The 25,856-nt window shown below is 42.4% G+C and overlaps 3 protein-coding genes across 7 annotated transcripts in view; 1 reads left to right on the forward strand and 2 right to left on the reverse strand.

Annotated features, from left to right (window-relative positions):
• Nucleotides 1–962: 962 nt before the first annotated feature.
• pigc (phosphatidylinositol glycan anchor biosynthesis, class C) lies at nucleotides 963–8,469 on the reverse strand. Of its 2 annotated transcripts, XM_030049737.1 has the most exons (4): nucleotides 8,458–8,469; nucleotides 3,302–3,371; nucleotides 2,318–2,548; nucleotides 963–2,125 (listed from the first exon to the last, which is right to left on the reverse strand). In XM_030049737.1, exons 3-4 carry the CDS (start codon nucleotides 2,543–2,545, stop codon nucleotides 1,457–1,459), a joined length of 897 nt encoding a protein of 298 aa, XP_029905597.1. In that variant the 5' UTR covers nucleotides 2,546–2,548; nucleotides 3,302–3,371; nucleotides 8,458–8,469; the 3' UTR covers nucleotides 963–1,456. The 2 variants fall into 2 exon arrangements, with proteins under 2 accessions (XP_029905597.1, XP_029905598.1); XM_030049738.1 differs by lacking the exons at nucleotides 3,302–3,371; nucleotides 8,458–8,469 and adding an exon at nucleotides 2,989–3,234.
• Nucleotides 4,309–9,624, reverse strand: tmed5 (transmembrane p24 trafficking protein 5). The gene is made up of 4 exons (XM_030049739.1): nucleotides 9,244–9,624; nucleotides 8,458–8,555; nucleotides 8,153–8,336; nucleotides 4,309–6,777 (listed from the first exon to the last, which is right to left on the reverse strand). Exons 1-4 carry the CDS (start codon nucleotides 9,427–9,429, stop codon nucleotides 6,559–6,561), a joined length of 687 nt encoding a protein of 228 aa, XP_029905599.1. The 5' UTR covers nucleotides 9,430–9,624; the 3' UTR covers nucleotides 4,309–6,558.
• Nucleotides 9,625–10,661: 1,037 nt separating this feature from the next.
• The window catches only part of suco (SUN domain containing ossification factor), a 53,159-nt gene continuing 37,964 nt past the window's right edge, over nucleotides 10,662–25,856 (forward strand). For all 4 annotated transcript variants that reach the window (XM_030049029.1, XM_030049030.1, XM_030049031.1 and 1 more), the window contains exon 1: nucleotides 10,662–10,922. In XM_030049029.1, the coding sequence (XP_029904889.1) occupies nucleotides 10,870–10,922 (53 nt within the window). In that variant the 5' untranslated portion in view covers nucleotides 10,662–10,869. The remainder of the gene's footprint in view (nucleotides 10,923–25,856) is intronic.

The following is a 25,856-nucleotide window of genomic DNA, read 5'->3' on the forward strand; positions in this document are numbered from 1 at the left end:
ACATTTGTGTACATTAGTGGCTCTCTGGGGCGTGAGAGCCCTCAAAAGACCTTGATGGATTCCTGGGAGCCATTAGCAAGACGAGGATTCGCTCACTCTTGATTTTTTAACACTAAGTTAGTGCGGTGAGGGGATGTGTGAGGATGAATATTCTGATCAGAGGCTCACTCAGTCCAACGCTGTCTGCCCCACACTGAGACAGTTTTATGGGGGCCCACGGGACAAATCCTTGGGTTTAACGGGGTCTAACTAAACGCGTTTTATTTGGGCATCACTGCGAACACCTGGCGCATGCTTCGATGTGATGTGATGTGATAGTTCACTAAAAACAAATCCTGACTGACCGAGAACGTAAAGGTCAGTTCAGCACTTGTGACGTGCAGATCAATACGACAGCAGCTTCTTGTGTCTGGAAGCCAGACGCTTGTCCGGAGGGGAGGCAACTGCGCTGAACTGCGCTGTGGAGATTACTAAAATCGGACTGAATTTACCAACACCATGGCGCCACCAGACCGCACAAAAGCTATCGCACAGCTTACAGCCTCTGTCCACACCGACCCGGGGAGACAAGTGATCAAGGTAGGACCTCTAGCGTCCGCTGCACCGTCCGTCCGTCTACACAGCCCTCAAGTGCTCAACGTAAACCTCTGACAGGAATTAGCAGTCGCTGTGGCAAAATTAGTGATTAATTTCACTATAATTTCATAAGTTGGTCTCATTATCTCCCTGTGCAGGGTGTAGATTGTAATACAACTCAAACAACAACAAACATTTGAATGTGGATCCCAATAACTAACTCTTAGTAATTTACAGTCCCGTGGCCCTGGTGCCTTTTTGGAACCAAAGCGAGCTTTGTTTATGAAAATTGACAGTTTATTATTGCAATGGTCATATTGCAAATCCATTCATGTACAGTAAAAAGAACTCAATCATTGTAGTCTTGGTAAATGAAAGAACATACACCAATCAAACAGTTTTTTTTTATTATTATTGTTAAAACTTTTAAAATCTACGGGTGATATTTTATTTCAACATATTTGGCAATGGAATTAGAGCCCTTGGTCAGAATCAAGCGATGTTAAACATCCATTCAATCATCCATCCACACACAACATCCTACATAAAATATCCACAAAATAACCCCGCAGATTAATAAAACCACTGATATAGAATCACCATATTCAATGTTAGACAGCATTGCACAATAGTCGACACCTTCCCATTCAAGTCCCAGTGTTAAAACTTTAAACATAGCAGCAGCTTTAAGTTCGGAAAAATCTTAATATTCTCTGGATGAGAATGACAAGGATCATGGCTGTCCAGCTGGGATGTGGGCCAAGAGTATAGTTGGCATTTGTCTCTTTGGATCTACAGCACCAACATAATACTAGAGGCCGACACAGTCAACTGAACCATACGGAATACTTTTACTTCAATTTGTGTTCGTCCTGATATTTCATCCTGTCTGGTGGTGGAGGAAGCGGCCGAGGTCCTCCTGGATCTCAGCCTCATCCCAGGGTCCATGGATGTTGTCCTTGTGTCTTTGCAGCCTGATCAGCAATAGGGGACAAAGCAGGGTAACACTCCCAAGGGCCAGGGCCAAAAGTACCGCTCCTCCCAGCCACTGGGACCCTAGACCCACCACTCCTCCAATACATACCCCTACACACACCCCAGCAAATTGGCTTGAGGCATTCTCCTTGATCCTGTGCAGCAGGCAGGGCCACAGGGCAAACACCAGCAGGGCACAGCTGAGCATGGCAAAGGTGTGCAGAGCGCCTGGCAACCTGGAGGCTAAACACACAGAGGCGAACAGGGCCGCGTTGAGGGACAGGCTGCCTGGAGGGAAGGGCTGGGCATAAGGGAATGACACAAGGTGGGCCAGCAGCATTAGAGCCGACATGGCATACACGGTGTCCGTGCTCACAGATTCTGTTAGCGTCTTCAGAACTGGCGAGAAGCCGAACGTGAAGGAAAGGAAGATGGTGGCACTCTGCAGGTCTGCAAGACGCGTCCGGGGCTCACAGCCTGGTTCTGCGGGTGAGCTCAAGGCTTGGTACAGTCCGTAACCCAGCAGGGCACAGAGCAAGCTGGTCCATAGCAGAGTCTCAGGGGACAGCAGACTCTGTGAGGAGAACAAAGAAATAAAACATTCACAGGCCAAAGACAATGGAAAAACAGATACAGGCGTCTTTCATGTCTTGAAGGAAACTAAACTGTTTCGAGAATCCCCTCCCTCCAAATGACTAAATTTATGATATATTTAGAATGGAAACCAATCCAAAAAACACCAATACAAGCACCCAGTCTGCTGTACCTGCTCCATGTAGAGCCATAGGGTAATGAAAATGGCCACACAGGACAGCTGCTGCCCCACCAAGCCTGCTTCTTTCACCATGGCCCAGTAGCGGTACTGCCGGATGCCCTCATTTCTCCGTAGCTCCTCCAGAAACCGCTGGTCCACATAGTTATCAGGGAATGGCTGGCGCTCCCACAGGATCTTCTGCCAGGGCACAGCTGGACCTGGGGCGCTGTCTGGCCCCATCACCTGCAGCACACACACACACACACACACACACACACACACACACACACACACAATCAAATGACTGGCATGATTAGGGCAGGAAGCTATCTCTCAATATTCACCTTCACTGGTTAACCATTCAAATGAATTTATACTGATAAGTTGCTTGTCTTTACCGGTCAAAATGTCTGGTAGCGCTGACTAGCTTATCAGGTACAGCTATAATTTAAGCACCTGGCAATGGGCTGGGGGCTTGTGTTACTTTCCCACTCTGAAATGAATACAGTTTTGTCTGGAGTATACTGAATTACTCCCATGGGTTTGATTATTTATAATAAAGCTAAGTTTGAGTATTTGGTATAACAGTTGACTTGGGATACTTATACAGCATCCCATTCAACACAACAGCCCACATTTAGAGCTATCTAGCTACTGCTAACGTGATAAAAGAGACAACTCACTTATTTCGCTGGCTACCAAGAAATGTGCCCATTGTGTGATGGATTTCGTGGAAGGGTGACTTTGACGACCCCTTCAACCGTGTTATAATTAGAATTAAATCACGGCTAATTGCATGTAAACGAAGACACAGAGGAAAAGATTTGACAGATATCGTTAAACCGGTGCGAAGTTGACAGTGACGTTAGCTGTCGGTGCTTCCGGTTTTGATGCTACGTTTAAATCAGACAAACCACGCATGTACGACGAATCAACATACGACTGTCCGCTAAAACATCTACATAAATGTCTCAAAGGTTTGTATGTTTTATTTACCTGGGATGTGCTTTCGGCCGGCGTCGATGCTACAACCTCATCGTATCATTATAGCGGAAGTGAAGCACAGCTAGGAACACATTTAAGCACAGCGACCCCTGCTGGATGACACGCATGCATGCGATATCAAATGCTTAAATTGAACTAACTACCGTATGTCAAATTAAAATGCTGTTAATTAAGTGTCCTTGATCAGATGGCTGTGGTGAACATAAGCAGTCCCTTCTCCATGCAACAGAAAGACCAAAAGACCACCAGGCCAACCAGGTAACCTCTCCTACCCAAACATATTTCAATATTAAAATCATCTACGCATCAGTAATAATCCCTGTGACCATGTTGACAGGGATATCCACCAGCAACAATAGCCTAATCAATATTCTCTGATTCTCTGCCCTGCAGCTGCTACCCAGTGCATAAACGACAGCACAGTGTGTCCCATTTGAAGGGTCTAACCCTGGTGCGAGCAGCCACTCCCAGCCCAGATACCAGCCAGGTGCCAGCAGAAGTCATTATTTTTATGTTATCCAATGGGTACTTATTACTAACAGCTTATCTCTTACACTAGTTGCGGATAGACACATGTGTTAACAAGGATGGTGATTCCATAAGGGTTGGACAGCCCAATCAGCTTGTAAGAAGCAGGTAAGTATCACCTTACAGATATTGGCACTCTGCAAGGATGCTGACAGTGATGGCAAATGGAAGTTGGCTACTAACCTGCATAAACTCCTTTACCACTTCCTTTGAGCTTTCCAAGGCCGCACCCACGGTGCATTACAGCAAACACTGGTCCAACTCTAAATCAGTGTCTGAGTGTCCGACCCCTGCACAAACGGGTCCAGGAGACTCTGGGTGGCCCGCCGTGACTAGGATTCAGTCAGACCATGGTTCTCCTTCAGGTATGTACCCAGCTCTCTCATGTTATTATCATGCAGTTGCTTGTTTGAGAATCAAACAGTATTTCTGTTCTCTAATATTAAGTACATAAGACACAGAGATCAGAAAAAAAGGTATGACTGTTTAATTTAAACACATTTACAACTACAGAACATGAGTTAAATAAATATTCTGTTCCCTCGCCCACCCCTGTTCTCTCCGGCTAGTAGAAGTTAGTTAGACATCTTGGCTCAATAAATTTGACAAACTCTTTCTCAATGACTTAGGTAATACAAGAGTGTTTTGTTTATGCAGAGTAGAATGTAAAGGCCTTTACAATAGAAGAAAAACCTCTTTTTTTTCTTTTTTTTTTTTTTTACTGTAGATAAAACATTTTATTTTTCCAACCCTTATAAGACTTAATGAATCTCAATAGACAATACTTGGCCTAAACATGAAATAAAGACACCCAGTGGGCAGGGAGACAAATAGTGATAATAAGGACTTTAAAGAGCTCGGTTTAACTTGAAGGAGGTAAGACATGACAACTCCTGACCACCACGGTTGTGTGGGGCTCCTGTGTTACTGTAAGTACTCACAAAAGCCAGTTTCATATCTATGGCAAAACTGTATGATTTAAAAACAATTATAGACTGCTCAAAATTTCTTCTCACAGCACTTCACGTCATAAAGTTGTTTACATTATGAAGGCATAAACACATGATCTCTGTTTTACAGCACTGGGCAGTTCAACATCCCATCAGAAGGTATACAATGAGGACAATCAATCCAGCGAAGAGCAAGAATAAAAAAAAAAATAAAAAAAAAAACGTTGCAGGACAGTGTAGTGCCTTAATACTAGTGGAAGAAAACAATAAGACCTCTTTAACAGTGTTAATTAACCTATATCTGTGGACAACACCTGCTACAAGTTGATATCACAACACTGAAATTTGTGTCTTGGGGCCCAGCCTGAAAGTTAACAAACATACACGCTAGGAGTATGAACATATGGAAAATAAATAACCAAAATATATTGTTCTGACAGAAATGTAGCAGTTGGGCCAGTGCATTGATTGATTAGTAGCTGAGTATTGCTGTCACATTAACTTTGAATAACACTCCAGATATGAGCCTTTACGAGAAGAGTGAAGTAGCTTAGGCAGTGAGTGAGTCATGCATACTGGTGTGAACACTGCTCCCATGTAGTAGTGGTGATTACCTTCCAGGTGTCAGACAGATAGAAATAGACTTCTGTCACTAGCAAGAGAGGCAGCTCCATGTATTCGTTGTGGACTAAATGGCTGAAATCCGACACCCCTGTCAGCAAGCCCAGGGCGGGACGGGGTAGGGGAGTGGAGCTGGCTGCCATTAAGGCAAGAAGCCCACGAGTGATGGCAGAAGAGAGTAGGGCAGTAGTCATTAAGAGATTTGGAGATGGCACATTTCCCTTTCCCCTACTCCACTTTCCCTTGGGTGCCAAGGGGCAACATTAGCAGCACAGCCCTATCTGAACGCCTAACCTGTCTGTATTGGCATGAGAGGGAGAGTGTGAGGTGGAGCTGCTATCTACAACAGAAATGTGTGTGTTTAGAGCATTGAGAGAGACATTTAAAGGCCACACCGATTGGCAAAAGGCTGGCAGCTAAGTACAAACCACTAAGGCATCTCAGTAACACAGAAGGGTAAAAAGATAAAGGTTTTGAGGACAGAGGACATGAATGGGAAGACATGACAGGGCAACAATGGTCACACCTCCCATGGTGTTTGGGAGAAAGAGAAACAATTTCATCAGACAGATTCCATTTCTTCACCTGGTTCATCCTAAAACTCAAAACATGTCCAAAGAAAACAAATATGACATTTTGCTTCATAAGGCCACTTGCCTGTTGTTTCTTGAGGCTGTTACAAAAAGTCACACCGTAAACTTGCTTCTTGCATCACTTTGTGAAGAATTACAGCAGCTAGTGAGGTCTATAAAATAACAAAACCTGAAAGAGAGACAGAAAGACTCCCTCTCAATGTAACAAACAGACTGAGGTTGAGAAGTAGAGATGGTGGCAGATGTAAGTTCCTGTTCCAAAGTGGAGACTCCAACTGTCCCTCCAACAAAAGTGAACTGAAACACCATTCAAACAATTGTGGATTGTTTGTGCTTATGAGTAAATAGCAGTTTGTCTCTGCAGGTTAGAAAAACAATTTCCAAATTTCTTTGTGTGTGTGCATGAGTGTGGGTGTATGTGTGTGTCTGTGTGTGCGTGTGACATCCTGTGTTAAGAGTGACAAGCCAAGAGCTCCATCTCAGTTGAAGGAATCCGAGAAATATTTCCGGGCTAGTGCGTTAGTTTCTCTTTCCGTCCCCTTCATTTGGGGTGATGTTACGTGCGGGTTTTCCTTTTGTCGTCAAACAGCGAGCGGACTAGGTAGACCTGAATCGCGGACACCAACACCATGACAAACAGATTGGTGAGGGACCACATGTTCACCCGGTCAAAGTTACTCTCCTGGAGGTTGCGGTCGCGAGCCTCGAACGCCCGCAGCACCGTCTGGATCTGCAGACTCTTGCCCAGCCGAGCCTTGACGCTGTTGATGGTGTCCTGCAGCAGAGGAGACAGACAGGATAAGTGAAGTGAATCTGAAAACACAGCCGAGATTATAAGTGTCCAAACACACCGTTCTTCCTCCTCATGCCTAACCACAGCGCTCCCCTAGCAGTTGTACAGGCCACTGAAAAAAAAAAAAAAAAAAAAAAAAACCTGCACTGCCCAGAGCTTCTGTGCCAAATCCCCATTCATTTTCATATCAATAATTTGCAATATCTCCAGCATGAATACAATTCTGTCTACACACAACTCATGTCTGCTGATTATAGCAATAGAAATCTACTCTTTAGGCTGACTGAATAATTTACTACATAAAGCCAAACTTTAACTTATTATAGGTGGCCTCAGCAACAGGCTACCACTTAACAGAATGCATGAAGGTTTCAACAAATGGTCATCTCAAGATAAAAATTTCCCTTTTACGATGCCATAATGAAAAAATTCTCCAACCCAGAGAGATAAAGTGCAACAATGAATCATGCGCAGAAGAGCTCATGAAGTACAAGGTCAGGGTGAATAATGTTATGTTGTTAACTGGTTAGCTAGTTGTTACAGCCTATTTTTGTGCACTGAATGCGCAGGGTATTAAACATCCTCTCCTTGTGATCACTTTATGTCTTGAAACAAAAGTTTTAGAACAAATAAAACATTGCAGGCACACTGCAATGTTTGCACCTTTCGACTGAAGCCAATCGTACCAATATGTCATCCTGTGTGCTGTGTGACTTTGGGGGTTTTTGGTGCACAGCAACAGGGCTGAAAAATAATCGAGAAGAAACACTGTACCAGCAGTATAAGCCACAAAGCAGAGCAATCCAGATGAGTGAGGTATCTCTAGGGGCAGTTCTCCATTCATAGACTAATAAGTTCAATCAGGTGTGTTGTTCCCTCCATGAGACAGGAAGCGAGACTTCCTGACCCTTTACCGGAAGACTCCTGCAGCCCTGCGATTGGGGATGTGACTTCTTACACAGATAAGCAAACACTGCTCCTGGTGAGGGGGTGGAACAAGCGACTGTGGTGCAAGCTTCCACTGCTGGCTGCCCTCAGATGGGTGAGAGTTCATAACATTGTCTATTCTTGTGACATTCTCCATGTGACTTTGCCTGTATGTGGGTGTTTGTACTTCATTTTGTTGGCTGCTCATTTGCTGGGTCACTCTGCCACCCCCGTGTCACCCTGTGAGCACACATGGCACAGTGACAAGCATCTCGGTGACACACAACACAGAGTCAAAGTCAAAAATAGAGAGGTAGAGGGCTCCCGACAGTGTGAACACATGAAACACCTTGACCAGTTTTAAATTTCTTGTCAACACCATTCATGCTAAATCCCACACATTCAGACAGTTAATCATTAGCTTCCTCACCATGATGTCCTCCAGCTTCATGTCCAGCATGTCTGTTCCATGGACATACTCTTTCCAGTCCTCTGGGTCCTCTCCATCTGGGTCCATGTTGTCCAGGATCAGCTCAAAGAAGATGACTTTCTCTGAGACGGCACTGAACGTGTTGTCAAAGCAGAACATGTAGTCTCCATCCTCGGTTTCAACACTGGGGTTAAAAAATAATAATAAAAAAAATAAAATAAAATACAGACACAGGGAGATTGAGCTTGTGCATGTAGCTTTGATTTGATGTGTAACTAATGCACAGCAGGTCATGTGTTACTTACGTGTGAACTCCATCTGATTTGCGGAAGTCACTGAACAGCACTTGGCCAGAAGGAGAGGCGATGAGGAAATCTACATCCAGACCTGCACCGTCCAGCACCTGGGGACAGTGCAGGACACACACATCGATTCATACAGACGGACAAACACACACAAGGTGATGGAGACAAGGGGTGCAAAGCACACGACAAAACATTAATAAAAGATTACAACAGTCCTTCAGTTTCAACAGAGTTAATCTGACATTCTTTTGAGTCTGGAGGCAATTCTTGTAATTTATTTCAACACATGGGAGGGCATGTACTACAACTTCATTTGTAGATTTCTGTCATTCTCTAATGGGAGCGATACGCCTGAATGACTTGTCCTCCATGACAGACACAGCAATAGATAAGAAGAATATACAAGATGCTTGAAATGTCTTTCCCAGGGCAAATCGCAACTCACTGGCGTAAGCTACTTTGTACATGCCACGAAATCATACACCGGCAGAACAGGTTTCAAACAATAAAAGGCACCAGGGAGTAACAGTTAGGTGATGTAACCCGTTTGCTCCCAAAGCCACAGATCAATTCATTTTACATAAATCTATACTAACGCAATCTGTACGCCTGGTATATAATCTGACCACAGTACAGAACAAATTATAACCAGCAATCTGGATAAAAACAGGGATAGTCTGAAGACTGCATGCCAGTGTTGGCTCCGTTACTGGACTGGACGGCACTGGTTTGCACTGGTACACATTCATATAGGGATTAACAGTGTGTGAGCGGGTTGTTATTAACCTGATACTCAATCTCCAGCGAGGCGTCTTTCTTCATAGTTTGGTAGAAACACTCCTTCCGTCCGGCCGGCAGAGTGAATGTGAAGTCGCTGTCCAGAGACTGGGAGAAGGCGGCCAGCACCACCAACCTGTCCGGGAGGGCGACCAACACGGACAGCAGGCACAAAACCACCGGGACCAGCTCCATGTTCGGCCCGGTCTACCTCTGGCAGCTGGGACAAAAGCCTAAAAACAGCCGGGAAGGTGTTTGCTAGCCGCTCTGGTGTTAGCTACGGTGAAGCTACGCTCCTCCAAACTTCACTTGTGATGGTCTGCCCAGTCCGAGAGGACTGTCGGGCTGTCAGGACCCCGCCTGTGTACAACATTTACAGCAACAGCACCAAATCCCACAGACTACCGCATTAATTTGCCAGTGGAATTCAAATTATATATTTAAACTTAGAATTTTTATATCACATGGAAACTTAAACGTTCACAAAATAAGGCAAATTTTAGAGGGCCATTTTCCAGTGGAATTGTGGGAAATGTAGTTATATTTTCTCACATGGACTACGTCGGGAAAAGCTTTTGTCGGTTTTAATTAAAACAAAATATTCATACATACATACACACAAACATACATACCTAGATATATGCATGCACACATATACATAAAATTAATGTATGTATAAGAAAAAAGATAATTAAACCGGAGATGTATCTCAACCACATATTATTATAGACATATACTGATTCTGGAAACTTAGGTAGGGATCTTATGTACGTTTGGGGTAGCGTGTGTATTTATGATGAAAAGGCTGCATAATGCTATAAACTGGCATAAACAAAGTCATGATGACACGTATGTTAATCGTAATCACCGTGAAAGTGTATATCCCATAAACTGTGGGGAAAAGCAGTAAGTACAAAAAAAAAAAATAAATAAATAGTGCTTAGCGTCACTTATCCTCAAACTTGGCTTCGGTTAAACGAATGATTATTTATGTTCTTTGTATTTTCAGGAATGACTGCGATTCTAGGTGTTATTTCAGTGTTGAATCAAAAAGTACACAGTGTACACATTCCTTAAATCCCTATATGTACAGGTGATTTATAATGTCACTGTTTTGGCAAAATACACATATATATGTATATCGACAGCAGCCATTCCGCTTACAACGTGTGACATCAGTAAGTTACGCAATATTTTTTCAATATTGCAAATTTCTGTAATTTTCTTATCTTGAAAATAGGTGACGCTTCCTCTCCAGCTGCGTCCACGTTCACTGCGAGTGGGCGGGGCTTTACTCCACTCGTCACGGATTCTTGTTGCTAACTCTCTCTGTGATTGGCCGAAAAATCTACAGGCTCGATCCTATTGGCCGGACGGGGAACAGTTGTTGAGCTTACCGAGAGCGACCCATCCGTCAACAGCAGAAACGAGCAAGAGAGGGAAGAGGCGGCGTGTGGACCGCGCAATGAAAATTAGCACACCTTAAGTATAGGTTTTAGCCACCCGACACGGCGGTTTGTTAATTAGTAATTAACGCGGGCTGACTGAAAAGCTTGTCCTCGGTTTGTTGTGTAGCCACGAGAGATCAGAAAAATCCCCCCAAAGAGCGAGGATGTTGGTCCCCGCGGGAAGATAATGAAGAGGTTGCGCGTTTTGTTGGTGTGCCTCATTGTAGCCCTCCTGTGCTGGTAAGCTTAGCCTCCATCTCCATTCACATTAACGACGACATGCCACACGAATGACAACCGCAATAACAGATGAAACACGCCCGGTTTACATTAAACTGTCTGTCGTGCCGTTTTGCCTCCTCACTTTTGCCACATAACAGGCAGTCATCACTGATAAGTGTCATGGATCATCACTGCTATAGCTAACCTTATCAGCTAGTGCCCAGTTAACGTGCGGGCTGGTCTTTGGTTGGCCTGTAACCCAGAATAAAAAAAACGTTTTCGTCATTTTGTGGGTAAATAATAGTGGGTTGTTAGTCTGTTACACGCTAGCTAGCATCTGAGTTGCCAGCTGGTTGACTGTAGAGTAGCCAACAGAGAGCTAATTCAACGTTAACCCAAACCAGAGTGAAGTACGGCTTTGATAGCTAGTGCAACTCCACTCATCCTCCATTGTGTCTCCCTTGGCTGTTGCATCAAGGAATGTTTACCTAATCACAAGTTTAGTATTTTTTCTCTAGCCTACATGTCTCAAAATGTTAGAATTTGTTCTCCTAGTAATACAATGATCAGTAACTCATGGCGTTAATATATTCATTATTACATCTACTTGTAGAATTATGAATACTTGCAGCCTCCATGTATAAAGGTGGAAAACACAATGGGTAAATTAAACATTTTTACACATGTAAGAGAGAGAGACTTGATGAGATAATCATCAGTGTAATGACAAAATCTGCATTACCATATAAAATGTGATTGATTTGGTTCCTCACCATGGCACGTGCACACAGAGGTGACAGCTGGGAGCTTGATGCAACTCGTGAATTTGTTAATCTCGGTCACTGGCACAGGTAGCAGCACTCAGCAGTTTAAGAAAATGGGATTGGGATTAAGCCAGCTAACACGACAACTTTCTCTACTTGGGTGGCTCAACAGGAGCTACCTATACAGTTAGTCTTTACTTGCTGTGCTGGTTATTAGTGATAACTTCTCACTGTGTCTTCACTTGAGGCTATAGAGACTTTAATGGCTTTATTCTGTGGGGGATTTCAGAGCACAGAGAAGCCTGCTATACTTTTCACTGTTTTGTTGTTTTGAAAGGGTTTTAATGCCTACCTTGGATGAGTCATAAGTTGTGAAAATGTCAGAGTTTGAATAAATTGAGTTGAGCAGCACATACACGTCATATCCTTCTAAAGTTACAATGAGAACAACAGTATGTAAAAGCCAAGCTTCCACAATTGAGCTCAGCCAGGTAACTTAAGTAGTGTAGTTATTACTTTGATCATAATGTTTTAGGGAAATGATAACCTGAAACTTTGCAGAAACTGTGTGTTAGTGGTAACATGGGACTTTACTGATTGGTGCATTCCTATTCCTAGTCCATGCTCAGTTTAGTGTAAATGTAACCCTCTGTTTTTTTTTTCCTCCTTCCGTTTCCTCATAGCACCTCAAGCAGATTTTTAGTGCTGTATGTATTATTGATCACAACAAGGATTAGGTTTACATAATGTCTTCATCAATAAGTAAAATTGCAGAGGAGGTGTTGTGTCTTAACAGTATTCACCCTGTGGAAACGAAATGCAAAATATTATCAAATGCTTAAAACTATTTAGTTAGATAACTAGGTCAAATCAAGAAATCTGGGCTAGCTGCTTGTTATGTGAACTAGATACTGCTCTTAACTATTACAAATTGTGGTTTGAGTCTCTATTTTGAACAATTCAGCCAGTTCTTTAAGAACCATCCCATTCTCTAAGATGTGAATATTTTTAAAAGCCTTCAGGTATCATTTAAATTAGCTGCAGCCTACTTTTCCCTCTTTGCATTAGGCAGAAATGGAGAGCCTTGTTTTTGTCCTCAGGTGCTGTGTTACTTGTATGCCATTGGCTAAAATGCTGAAATATATTAATGTAGAAGTGAACATGCACAGTTTATGCAGCACTTTTTGAGTTAACCCTCAGTTTTTGTGGGTTCTTTGCTCTGTATCACATTATCTTCATGGCTGAAAGAAATGACCTAAGATGGCACATCGGCCTGTAATGAACTAATTACTCAGGAGGCTGTTGTTGGCCTGTTGAGTTTAATTTTTGTGGTTTTGGTTACCCTTGCAAAGCAATTATCATTTAGTCCATCTTCTGACTCTCTCATGCGCTTCAGCAAGCTTAGCCTAATAACAAGATCAACGTGACTGACACCAAAATAAGTTGAGGAGAAGGCTAGCAGCAGTGCAATTATTGGCTTTTGTGAAATTACTATCATCACAACTTATCTGTTTTTTTTTGCCAGACAGTATAGACTCTGTTGCGCTTTGTAACATAGGCAAAGGCTAGGTAGCAGTTTACCATGTCACTGACTGCTAGCCTAAAGGGTAGGCGAGGAGTTAAATATTTCCAGAGCAGCAAAAAGACAAGCTCTCTGTGTCTGGCCTCCCTGCTTGAACAAGGAAGGAGAAAACGGAAAGACTGCAGTAATGGCAGCGAGGCAGAACAGGGTGCTCCTCTCAGTCTCCTGAAGGAGAGGGACTGGGACATGCAGATGCATCTACATTCACATTCAAGCAAGATTCATATAAGGCCGACGTTAATGTTGTATTATATATCATCCATTCCATTATATCAGCATCCTCCATTCACTGTTTACTGCTAGGAGATGATTATAGCCTTGCCAGCTTGATAGAGTGTCTGCTTGTTTGCCACATGGGTGCACTTTTTCACTTTCACACAGACAAACTAATGACCATGCACAGACACGCACAGACTTGATTACGAATGCAAACCTTTTTTAGTGTTCTGTTATCGGCTTCTCGCTCCTCTGTGCCAACTTTGACACATCCCATAGGGAACAGAGAAAAATGGGGAATGCAATCTTTGCAATGCTCTAAGGTTTTTGAAGGTAGCAGATTTTAGGTGTGGATAAATGCCTTAGTAGTTGGTGGCTGGAGGTGAAGGAGTATGGGACCCTTGCTCTGTTGTCATGCTTCACCTGGCAATGAGAGAAGCTTGTCAAAGTTTCCATGGTAACACCGCTTTTTGCTGGCATGCTAAACCTTCAGGTTTTTGATTGCTGAATATGAGGTGTTTACATCCCTTTGCAGATCAGTATGAAGAGGAGAGATGTGAAATGAGGTTTTGCACCCTTTACCTCAGCCAACTTTTAATACCCTGTGCTGCCTGAAATAGCCTCTTGCTAATTTAGGGCTGATGCTGACATTTTCTGATTCTCTGGGCATTATGACTGAACATTGTGGGTCTTTTTTGTAGATATTGTGATTGCAATATGATTCATGAGTTTTATTAGGAATGGAAGGATTTTCATTTTCACTGAAAAAGCTATTCAAATTATGAAGGGGTGATTATTTATGTATTAATTTATTTTTTCCTTGAGTCTCTACTAAACAAACATGTTTTCTTGTGTCTAGAAAATACGGTTTGTAGGCCGGGATATCACTGTAGCACTGCACTTATTTACAGTGCTATTAGCAATGGCTTGTCACACATTTTAACTTTTGCAATTGCAGCTCCTGCAGTTTAGATTTTGCACTTGGCGATATTGCAATTTCAATATTTAGATAATTGTACAGCTCTGCTAGGCATTTAAGGATATTTCTTGATAGGTGTTGTGGTATGGCAGTATGCAGCCTTTCCTCTATAGGTTACTGTGAGACTGCTCTGGGTGCTTAGGCGCCAGCTAGATGTTTATGCTGCAGTGCACCGAGAAGAAAAGCAGAATATACCCTGTGTAGTAATGTTCCTTCACTCACGCAGTCAACCAGCATCAGACTGTGTTCACTGCTTAGCTGATACTGTTGATGTCAACGTCAAAGGAGAAAGTGTGAATGTGCATGTGAGTGTTTAAACTTTGCATGAAGGTGCACATTCCCAGGTTGATTGTCAAAATGACAGCCTGCCATCTACCACGGGAACACAGCCTCCCACCCCTTAGATTTTCCCGTGTCTGCCAGTTTTGTATGGCAGACAACCCTCTAATTATTGTGTTTGTAAGTGTAGCTCATGAACTGATTTGCTGTTGTGATTCCTCTGAAATAGCTGGCATCCACCTGTTCAATTAAGCTTTTTCACGTGGCAAATTGAAAACTTGGATTGTCATTACCACAACATTTGGACAGTTGATTCACTTAAGAGGAAAACAGAATGGGGTGATGGCTTCACCATCATCACATTCTGTCCCCCTGTTTTAGGCAATGAATCTCTCAGCCATTTCAGCCTTATTGATATTATGTAATTAGTGTGATAGGTTCTCCTGAGAGCTCTGTTGTCAGTGAATGAGCTTAGGAATTTTCAGCATACTCCATTAGAGCTGCAGACCGTTTCTAATCAGCTGTAACATAACAAAACGAACCTAGCCTCACATTTCTCTAGGCATACTGCACAATTTTGCATTTGTGCTATTCATGTTTTGTTAAATCACAGGACTTTGATGTAGAGTAACTGGCTTCACTGTGTTTTTGCTGCTGTTTATTATGGCCTATGGTCTGTTGTAGTGTTTTCACTATATGTCTAGTGACTGATCCAGTAACACCAGTTTTGGGTTTTGCTTGCCCAGCCTATTTGTTTTTGCAGATCATGTAGCCTATAGAATGAGTTGTTGTAAATGGCCTTTCACTTGCTCCCTGCAGCTATATCATGTTTACCCACCCACCGCCTCAGTTGTTGCGCAATCCCCCTCGTGATTTTGTGTATTTCAACGCTAATAATTTTCCTGTCTGTAAACTGAAAGAGAGCTAAACAGGTTAATGGAATTTGTCAAATACGTAGGCAAGGCAAATTCCATTTTAAAGCTAATAAAACTTTATTTTTTTCCCCCAGAATGAAGGGCTTTGAGTTTACTGTGAGCAGACTAGCACAAACAGTGAGTCCTGTAACTGATAAGTTTATCAACAGAAAATGAATCAGTTACAGTTTTGATACTTACTTTGCCATTTTTAGTTGATAAATGACCAATGACTGACATTTGCTGATTACAGCTTTATTAAGATCAACAAGTTGCTAATGTATTGCTTTATTTTTCCATAGAATTTGAAGACAAAACTCTGGGTTCTTAATTTTCTGTTCATATTTGTCATTATTTATACCACTTTATTGATTGACAAATAATCAATAGGTTAATTGACGAGGATAATAGACTTAAGTTTCAGCTCTAGAACAGACCAAGGCTCAACAACATTTTTTTCTGCTATGTGTTCTTTTGTTTGGTTGGTGTCCTCTCTAACCCTGGGGGGGTGTGTGGGCACCGCGCTTTAGTGAAGGTAGGGTGTAGGGCCCCCTAGTTAAAAGAACTATGTGTCCTGTCAACATCATAAAACTTCCCATTTTGCAGCAGTTATTACATAAGGAGATCACCCTGTGTTTGCCATGACTTTGAACCAGTTACAAGGAGAGCGTGTCTGTTTGTAACTCAGCCTGGGAGGGAGTCGAGAGTAGAGAATGCAGGAGAAGTGGAAGGTCACAAAAGCTAGCTGGGGGCAAGAAGAAGTTACTTACTTTAGCCTTCTCCTAGCTCACCGCCTCCATGCTATCCATTCCACCCAGCCACCTTGTTGCATTTCGTTTGAAATGTCAATTGGCTGTTGTGATTTACGGCACACGTGTCTATACACGTTACTTTTTGTTGTGCTATTGTTAGACAACTCCTTTGCTGCTGTCATTGTCCTGTTACTGTCCCAAAGGATGCTTTAGGGTGTTTCTGAACGTAGGGTAAAGCAGAGTACTTGATGGTATTTCACCTTGTCTTTTCTCTTGTCTCTGCTATTTCGGCAACACATTGTCACACCCTGACGTAACCTAGTCAGGGTCAGGTGGTGTCAGTCCACATTCAAATCAAACCTAGAATTCTTGAGACAGATAGTCCTTTCATGTGAGCGTTTTGTCCTGCGGTATCTTTTTTATGGAGTCTAAAGGACGTGATTTGAAAATGACCTAACCTCAAAGACTTTAGCAGCCTCCCATCTGTGGTGTTTGCAAGCTTTTGTTGTTCACGTGCATATGAGCATATGCACACAGCTATGCACATGTTCTCAGACACATGCATCCAAATTTGCCTACCCACATGCTGTGCAAAAAACAAACAGGTCTCTGCAGCAGTCCAAACAATGCTATAGAAGGCCAGTAGAACATCCGTGTTCAGGCTACATTTTCTGTAGGTAGGCGCTCTGGAGAAAAGTATATATCTCATCATTTGTAGTAAAGAAACACACACACATATGGGGTGCTTGGAGTATATCCATGACCCAGTTTGTCTCTGAAGGGATGTCCTGTTGGCTTGTTTTCTAAATCCTGCTGAGCTTTTTTTTTTTTTTTTCTTTAAACAGATAAAGCATCTTTACTTCAAACTGCAAACATGACATTAGACTTCCATGCCAAGAATAGCCGTATTGTTCTTTTGTAGCAAACTAACCGGTCTGAGGCTCTTTCTCCTTAGTTGTATGTTTACTTTTCTTTTTCTTCCATCAGGCTAATTAAAGCTAACCTGACAGTGCACTTGTTTTTTGTGTTTGTTTCAGAATGTAATTTGGAGAAGCTTACTTTATTTTGAGTTTGAACAAGGTTTGGTTGGCTGATGCACAGATGAGTCGGGATTAAAACCTCGCCAGTATGTGAATTTATCTGACCAAGAGACGAGGCTTGATCACCAGCCAATGTGTGAATGACACCATTGTAAATCCCTGACTATGGATTTAGTTATGAAGAGTTTCTCTTCTCCAGTCTGTCTGTTGGTTGTGTTATCAGAGACTCGAGGCTTAGTAATCGAGGGTCCATCTTTCTGTTGTTGTTGTAGCAGGCCAGGGCTCCGCACCCCGGCCTGGCAGCTCTGTTTAATCTGGGCGAGACAGAGAACTGCACTGGCACTCCACAGCTCTCTATTGTTCCTGCCCGTTGGCCATGGAGACTGTAAAGCGCACTGAGCCCTCGCTTCTGCCTGCCTTCCTGTCTATCTGTATGTTCACTTTCCACAATGGAGACTGTGCTGGCATCTTTTATAACCTGGGTTAAGTGAAACAGTCAGAGTAATCCACTGCTATTTTGATTGTAAGGCTCATATTTTTTTTTTTTTTTTTATAACTTTGGGGGTGGTTTTCAAACTAAATGAAAGGTTAGGTGACTTAAGGCAGATGCAGCTCGGCAGTAGCCATTCTGGACTTCATTCACACCTTTTTTTGCATGTAACATGTCAAGTAGGTGCTGTTGCCAAAACAGAAACTGTGGTTATCTTGATGTGGTCTGCAGGAATGAGTCTGTTGTTCTTTACATTAAGAATGCTTCTTAAGAAAAGTTAGTGGATGTACCAGCATATTCCACTAATGTTTCACTTCAATATCATCACAGTATTTTGACTAAAATCTGAATGAGAACAATGATTGTAAAAAAAAAAAAAAAAAAAAAGAGAGAGAGAGCCTCTGAAAGCATATCATTTTTCTCATTAGCAAGAAGTGAGTGGTTTTCCTGCGATATTGTTGTATGTTTTACTGCATGTTGTTAGAGTTAACTTTAAGACAAGGCTACAATACCTGCAAACTCTGCAGTCTTCAGCTTGTCTCTCTGGCAGCATTTTGGATTTCCAATTAAGGACCAAAATGGCAACAACTCAGTTTCAGTTTTGCCTGAGTCCATCTTGTCACCTGCTTCGTCTACGTAACAGTGAGTTCAGCTGGCTTCACTAAGCGCAATGACCCAAACTAAAACCTGTTACCTTTCATTCTCTGGTGTTCAAACAATAAAATACCATTCTGAATTTTTAGACATTAGATTGCAGCTTGAAATTTCAGTTTTCTAATTCCATGGTGTTTATAGTCAGATTATTACATTAGCAAATCCGGATGCCATCTGTCAATACATCCCTGTAGTATAGTGTTATTTATGAACAAATCACTCTTGTCTAAAAACATGGAGCTGTCTGAAGTCAGTCACAGTGATCCAGGGTTTGGCATAGTGAATCTAGTTCCAGTTTCTGGGGGAAACTTCTTTGCAGGATCCAGTTGATCAGCTTTATGTGAAATTGTGCTGTAGGTGTACAGTGAGGATTGAATTTTATCCAGTGGCCCCAGGCTCTGTCATTACAGATACAAATAATAGTGTTTACTGTGTGAATAGTATGCTAAGGGTGGAAGATTTTAGGTTTTATAGTTGGGGACTTCTGTCAGCAGAGTAATGCAGTTTTACTTTGCGTATGAAGGTATGGCAGAAGGTAATGAGTTAATGGATTTGACTATTCGACAGCTTAGGGTTAGGAGAAGAAACACAATTTCTGGCCAAGTAAATAATGCATGTGGTTTACCAAGTTCTGAATGGAGAAAAAAAAATCTGAAAAATGTTGCATTTTGAGTTGTCCTAAGAAAACTCAAAATACAGATAATATCTGGATATGTACTATGAGTTTTGGATGTTCCACGGTGCTTAAATTGGGCTCTTTTGCCTTTTCCTTCTCTCCTGGAGAAAGGGCACTATTTTTCCCCTCGGTGTTCAAATGCTCTGGTTTCCTTTTCTCCCTTCCCCCTCTCTCACTCTCTGCTCTGTAGCTGTTTACCTCTTTCAGCTACTGACTTACTCTTGGAGAATCCCCTATCTCTGGGTCTTTTTCTCTGTCCATTTGCAGAGTTTGGTTTTATATGCTCTGAGTCTATATGACTGTGACTATCAGGTTGGGGGATGTGTGGATGTGGGGGGATGAGTTAGCTCTGCCTATAGCTAATGCTGGAGGCATGCTACTTCTGAACATTGTGTACTATTGCTAAAATAAGGCATATTTTGAAGAAGCTCCATTAAAAAAACATTGTCATGCCATTATGACTGCTTCCGTCAGCTCAGCCACTGAATGCAAGGTCCCCACGCTTATCTTATTGGCCAAAATAATTAGATTTCTAGCAGGCATTGAAATCAAGTCAGTACACACTATAGTTCACCCCCTCCCCACTGACTACAGGACAAGACTTGTGACTAGCCGGCTCATCCTTTCAGCTTTGAACACAATGTTGGAGTTTTCAGTGTAATTTGTTGTTCTAAAATGAAATATCACAGTACTTGACATCAATTTCATCAGTTTTATTCTGGTAAATACACCATTTCCTTGTTAGTCAGTGGGCTGCTAATATGTACATTGGGCTATGTATAGAAATCGTGCCAGCCCTGCAGCACATTGGTACATTGTGTACCGAGGAGGATGTGAATCTTTTAAGAGTTTTTGTTCTCCTGCTGTGCCTGCTGATGCATGTATACTGACTAAGAATGCTTGTGTGTGTTGCATCCAAAGCCACCCATACAGTGCTAACACGCACTGGCCAAGTGGCTTTTCCTATCAAATCACATTAAATCACATGACTGCACCCATCGGTCCCCTCTGTCTCTCTGAGGCAGTGCTCTGGGCCGACGCTCCTGATGTTACATTGTCGAGCCTCTTTGATCCCTGTCTGACTGGGACCGCTGTGATGCTTCCCACTGTCACAGCTTGGCCATTGACCGCGTGCTGTGACGGGCTGTGATCCTTTGTCTGGGTGCATATAAGAGAGGGGAGGTGTGATTAATTTCACTGCCGATGAATCCAATATTATGCAACCACCCAACCACTTTATCTAAGACTATAAATATACTATATCTAAAATAGGCAGAATCTCCAGCACCTCTGTGCTGCTGCCTCGTCAACCTCGGTGATGGAGGGTAACTGTTTACAAATGTAACTTTTATAAATATGACATGTGAATCAGCCACTTTCATTCTAATGACCCATGGGGATTAGTGTTTTTCTGAGTGTCTAATACATTGAGATGAATTAACAGCTATTCCCATTATAATGTTCTAGCATGATGTTTACTTAATCCTCATTTTATTCAGCAGCCAATCAAACATTTCTGTCTTTAGTGTCTGTCAATAAATTGCTATTTTACTTTATCTCAACAAATGAAAGTATATTAATTTTTTACCAAATTGCTGATTATCTTATTCAGGCCAGTTAAGGAGGGGATGTAATATATGTGTGTCCTGAAGGGAATACCACCAAGACAAAACCTCAGTAGGTTGCACTGGGTTGAAAGTTTTTGATCGATAAATTCATTTTGATTACTCATATTTCATTACTGCACAAATACCATATTCATTAGCATGCTGCCAGTAGCAGAGCAGTTTCTGTATTAAAACTCTTTCTTACAATTGTACTTTAAATGTTTGCTTTTTGCACTTGACATTTGCTCAAGGTATGCTTAACTTGGTGCTGTTTGTTTGATATTAAATTGCTGGTATCAGTCATGGATTAGATGGTGACGCCACATCCACTGTTATTTGAATTTAGGACCTGATCGTCCAGTGCAACACACAGATCTTTATAGGTGTGTTTAAGCACCATTGAAGGGTGTGTTTGGATGCTTGAGTGCGCTGCAGGCCTGCTAGGTGAACATGAGTCAGAGCCTAACAGGAGCAGCAGTCTTTCTTCCACCTTGTGACTCAGCCTATTTGCGGCTGGAGGCTAGCTCCCAGGGAGAGGTGTGTCTGTTCATTCATGCTGCACCTCAGAGGGAGGCTCTAATGTAAACTCGGCAGCGAGATGCGTGCGTCACGGAGCCGGCATAGTGACAGAAAGATCCTGATAGATCAGAAAGACAAACAAGCTTTTACAAATATCTCTTAAGTAGCACGCGTTAAAAAGGATATTCGTTTCTTGTGTTATCACAGTGTTTAAAAGTCATGCATACATGAGCTGAAATGCTGTTAAACAAATTTAGAGTCATCTAGCCATGTCAGAATGAGACAGAAGTGTCTTTCTGCTGGGAACAACTGGGCCCCATGCCAAAGTGCTGTTTTCCGGTATACTGATAAGAGCGCTCATCCAGATATGGCACCTATTAAGCTCTCTTTGATGTTGATACCTTGCCAGCAAACACAGTTTGTTTGTCGACACAGCTGCTGTGGACTTTATGTGGACATTGTTCTATAAGAAGTCCAAGATTTTAAGCAATTGATCTGCACAGTCCAACAATAAACAAAAAGGGCTGCTCTCAAAACTTTAATTTTATTGAAAGATTAATTATTTACGCATGGCAGACAGAATGTTTCACCTATAGTCGTGATCAGTGTCTGTGGTTTGCATATCCACTGGGCAATCATAAATGGCTTTGAAAAACGAAGATAATGTTGTTTTTTCTGAAAATGAAGCTCAATGTATACTCTGAGAATGTTCTCATGTAAAAGGCTTTGCTGATTATTAAATCAACAGAAAGGTTGAACAGAACTACTTCATTTCACAAACCAAGCAACCAAACCTTTCAAACTGTAAATTGCCATGTTTTAGCAAGACTAACTATTGACAAAATGCCTAGTTTGCAATAACATTTTCAGGAGAACATTCTGATATCAGTAAGATTATACCCTGTTATCTTAGTTTTTGAAACTCTGTCATTTACAATTGCCCCATTGACCACAATTGTAGCCAAGTAGCCTACAGCACATCAGGCTCAATACTGAAGCAATCAGTGAAATGTTGGTCTCTTTGTGGGAGGATGATGCCAGATAATCTGCAAATAGGGCCTAGGTTCTAAAATAGTGCACTTGTCCTTTTAATGACTTGATTATGTAAATAGTTAACATCTGTGTTACCTTGTGTAAGGCGGAAGTGAATTTTGCAAACCAGACACTAAAGGCTCTACAGCCATGAATAAATTATACATCTTTAAACAGTGCCACCCCAGTTTGTTTTGTTATTGGATGATTTGAATACTGGTTAACTTGCCAATCTGTCCGAGTGCAGTGGCTTCCGCTTAAGTTGCATACAGTCCACTGTGTGTGTGTGTGTGTGTGTGTGTGTGTGTGTGTGTGTATGTCAATGTGTGTCTGTGCCAATCTTTGTGGGCTTGTTTTTTATGAGCTCCGTGTCAGGATCAGCTTCGGGTTGTAATTATTCTGTGTCACAGGATGGAAGGCAGTTTTTGACTCACGACATGCCTCCTTCCCTGCAACACAGTAGCTTTTAGCACATAACATACTGTAAGAGCACTTAGTGAGATGAGCACATCATCCTTCCCACTCACTGCTTCCAATCTAATGGGCCATGCTGTGCAGAAGAACAGTAGTAAATCCAGCAGTCATGCACGGGTGCAGGGGTCAATATACCTGCAACAAGATATTACAGGCATATTGGCAATGTAATTAAATAAAATCCCATTGAAACCCAGTGATCATTGAAATTTTCTATGTGCATCTGAGGTACTCTGTAATGCAGAGTTTAATTTAAACGTGAACAACAGTGTTCCTGTCTTTGCCCACAAAAGTCTCTTATTGGAAGACATGATCATTCATTTCAACAAAGAAACACACCACTGCCTGTTTGCGATCTCACTAGAGTGTGGGTCACAAAACGAAGTTCATCTGCTCCGTCTGCGTCAGTGACCTCTGTGTCCTGCTGGCACTTGGAAGTATTCATCTGTGTTGTGAGTAACTGATAATGAAAAGAAATGTTGTGCTGTTTCATTGGTCCCATAACCTGCTGATTAGGCCAATGGTGATCAGCTGATCGCTGTTTAAACTCTCCATTCCAAAAATACTCTGATACTGCATCAGGGAAGCATTCAAAAGTATACCTTAAAAATATGAGCTACTGTAATTTGCATCAGGAAGGGGGAAATTAGTGGCGTATGGATATCGTTCATTTTGCATTGGCAGTTCATTTCTGATGTTGTGTTTTGAATTTCCTGGTCATGCTTAGAACCAGTTTAACATGGTAGACAGAAGGCAGAGCATGTTCTGTTGCAGTTGAAGTTTTTCAGGCACTTCAAGGGCAGTGGGTGAGTATTCCCCTCCGTCATCAAGCACACACTTACAAGTAGTCATTTGGTTCGGATGAAACTTATAATTTATTTACATGTAGGCCCTCTAGGTGATGCAGCTGTAAAAACGGTCTATTAAATTATGTGCCCTTAGTGGGTCAATGTAAAATGCATTGTATCAATCTAGCTCAATCACACTATTACTGTTTCATTTGTTTTATTTTTTTCTTATACATAGTCTGGACTACACTAACAGTGCTGTTAGGAAATTATTTGATAATAAGATTGTAGATAGGTGATTACCTGTATAACTCTTTGTCAGAATTGCTGTCTGGGTGACTAAATTCAAGATGAGAAATGGCAGATGTAACGTTCTAAACTCAGGACAGACTGATTGCAGATGACTAAATGAGGAGTGTGGGGAAAATGCAGGGAGCAACCCCTTTCTGTGTGTGGATAAGGTCAGATAAAATCTACTAAAAGCCACTAGCCTAACTTTTGGATTCTGGAGTTGCATACAGAAATGTCATTGGTTAGCGTTGCTACCTTAGGTCAAGTGGTTACTTATAAGCAGATTCGTAGTTCAGAAGTCTGTATGTGTGTGTGAGAGAGAGCTATTCACTAGCACAGCCTCTGTGTTCTGGCGGCCCTGACGATGTAGCCGTGGAGAGGATTATGGAGGATCAGCGGGCTTTAGACAAACTGCTGCTCTACATTATTCCATGCTTCGACATGGAGGCAAATCAGAACGCACAGGCTAACATACACGCTCATGCACACACACACACACACACACGCACACACTCACACACACACACACACACACACACACACACACACACACACACACACACACACACACACACACACACACACACACACTGTCCACCAAGGCCCTGTCCTCACTAGCTTGGCGATGGAATGTTTTTGTCTACCTGGCTGATGTGCTGGCCTAGTTTCATGGGCATGCCCTGGCACATCTCCTGTCCCACACTCCACCCCTTCCCCATGTGGATCCTGGATTCTCTCTCTTTAACCTCTTTTCTTGCAGCTGTCTCAGTCAGCTATCTTTAAAAATGACTCTTCTGGTTGATTATGGATTCTCTACATCCTTGCAGAACTCATGGAGATGTGGTTCTGGAATAACAGCTGGATTCATGTGACCTTCCACAGAGTGTGTGTGTGTGTATGTGTTTTCTTTCTCCTAAGCATGTGATAAGGCTTTGAAGGTTCAGTTGCAAAGGAAACTTGATATGCCTTTCTCACATCACCCCCTATCAAACCTAGTTTGAACTTCCAACGGACAACATCACAAGACTCTCTCTGCCTCTGGCCAGACAAACACAATTCACTTTCTCGTTCCATTAATAATCGTGACCATAACATACACCCAGTGACTTCATCGGTATGTGTCAACCACGTCATCTGAAATTACTTCCCTGATGTCTCTTTCTTTCCCTGTTACTGTGTGAAGAGGGGCAGTAACATTTTGCTGCAGTACAACCAGTCACACTAGTTAGATTGCTCATTTTAACACTCAATTAAGGACAGTGACGGCTTAAGAGTGCTTGGCGTGCAGCTGGGTCGGCTGAGAGCTCTGTGTGTTTTTATATAGTACTGTAGCAGCAAGCTCATCAGAGATGTAGGCCAAGAGAAGGAAAGGCAACCACTAATCTGTTCTGGCACATATAGGTAACTCCTGTTTGTTGCATGGTCATGCTGTGACCCAGACAAAGACAACTCTCTTCTGAGGCACCAAAACAAAACATGGGAAGACAGGATGAAGGAGAAATGATAATGACAGAAGCAGGATCCTAGGTTGCTGCGAGCAGGACAGATGCACTAGTTGACATCACTGTGCTCACACGTGTACTGTCATGGTGACGCCACAGATGCTGCTAGAAAAGTTTGTCACTAGGCAGACATCCTGCTAGTGAAAAGAGATCAGAGCCCTGTTGGTATGCCATATGGCTACTGGTAATATTTGTCTTACAGCAGGCAGATTAAGCCCCCCCCCCCCCCCCCCCCCCCCCCCCCCCATCCTGTTCCTCTCTCCAGTTGTGTCTGGTATGTGTAAGCCCAGTGCGACTGAGTGTGCACAGTACAGTCCTGCTGATTCGGCAGAATCATTCCCCGTTCCCTGGTCCTGAATGGCAGGAAAGCTAACAGGAAATATCACAGGGTTT

Source organism: Myripristis murdjan, chromosome 4, assembly GCF_902150065.1.
Source record: "Myripristis murdjan chromosome 4, fMyrMur1.1, whole genome shotgun sequence".
Classification (NCBI taxonomy): Eukaryota; Metazoa; Chordata; class Actinopteri; order Holocentriformes; family Holocentridae; genus Myripristis; species Myripristis murdjan.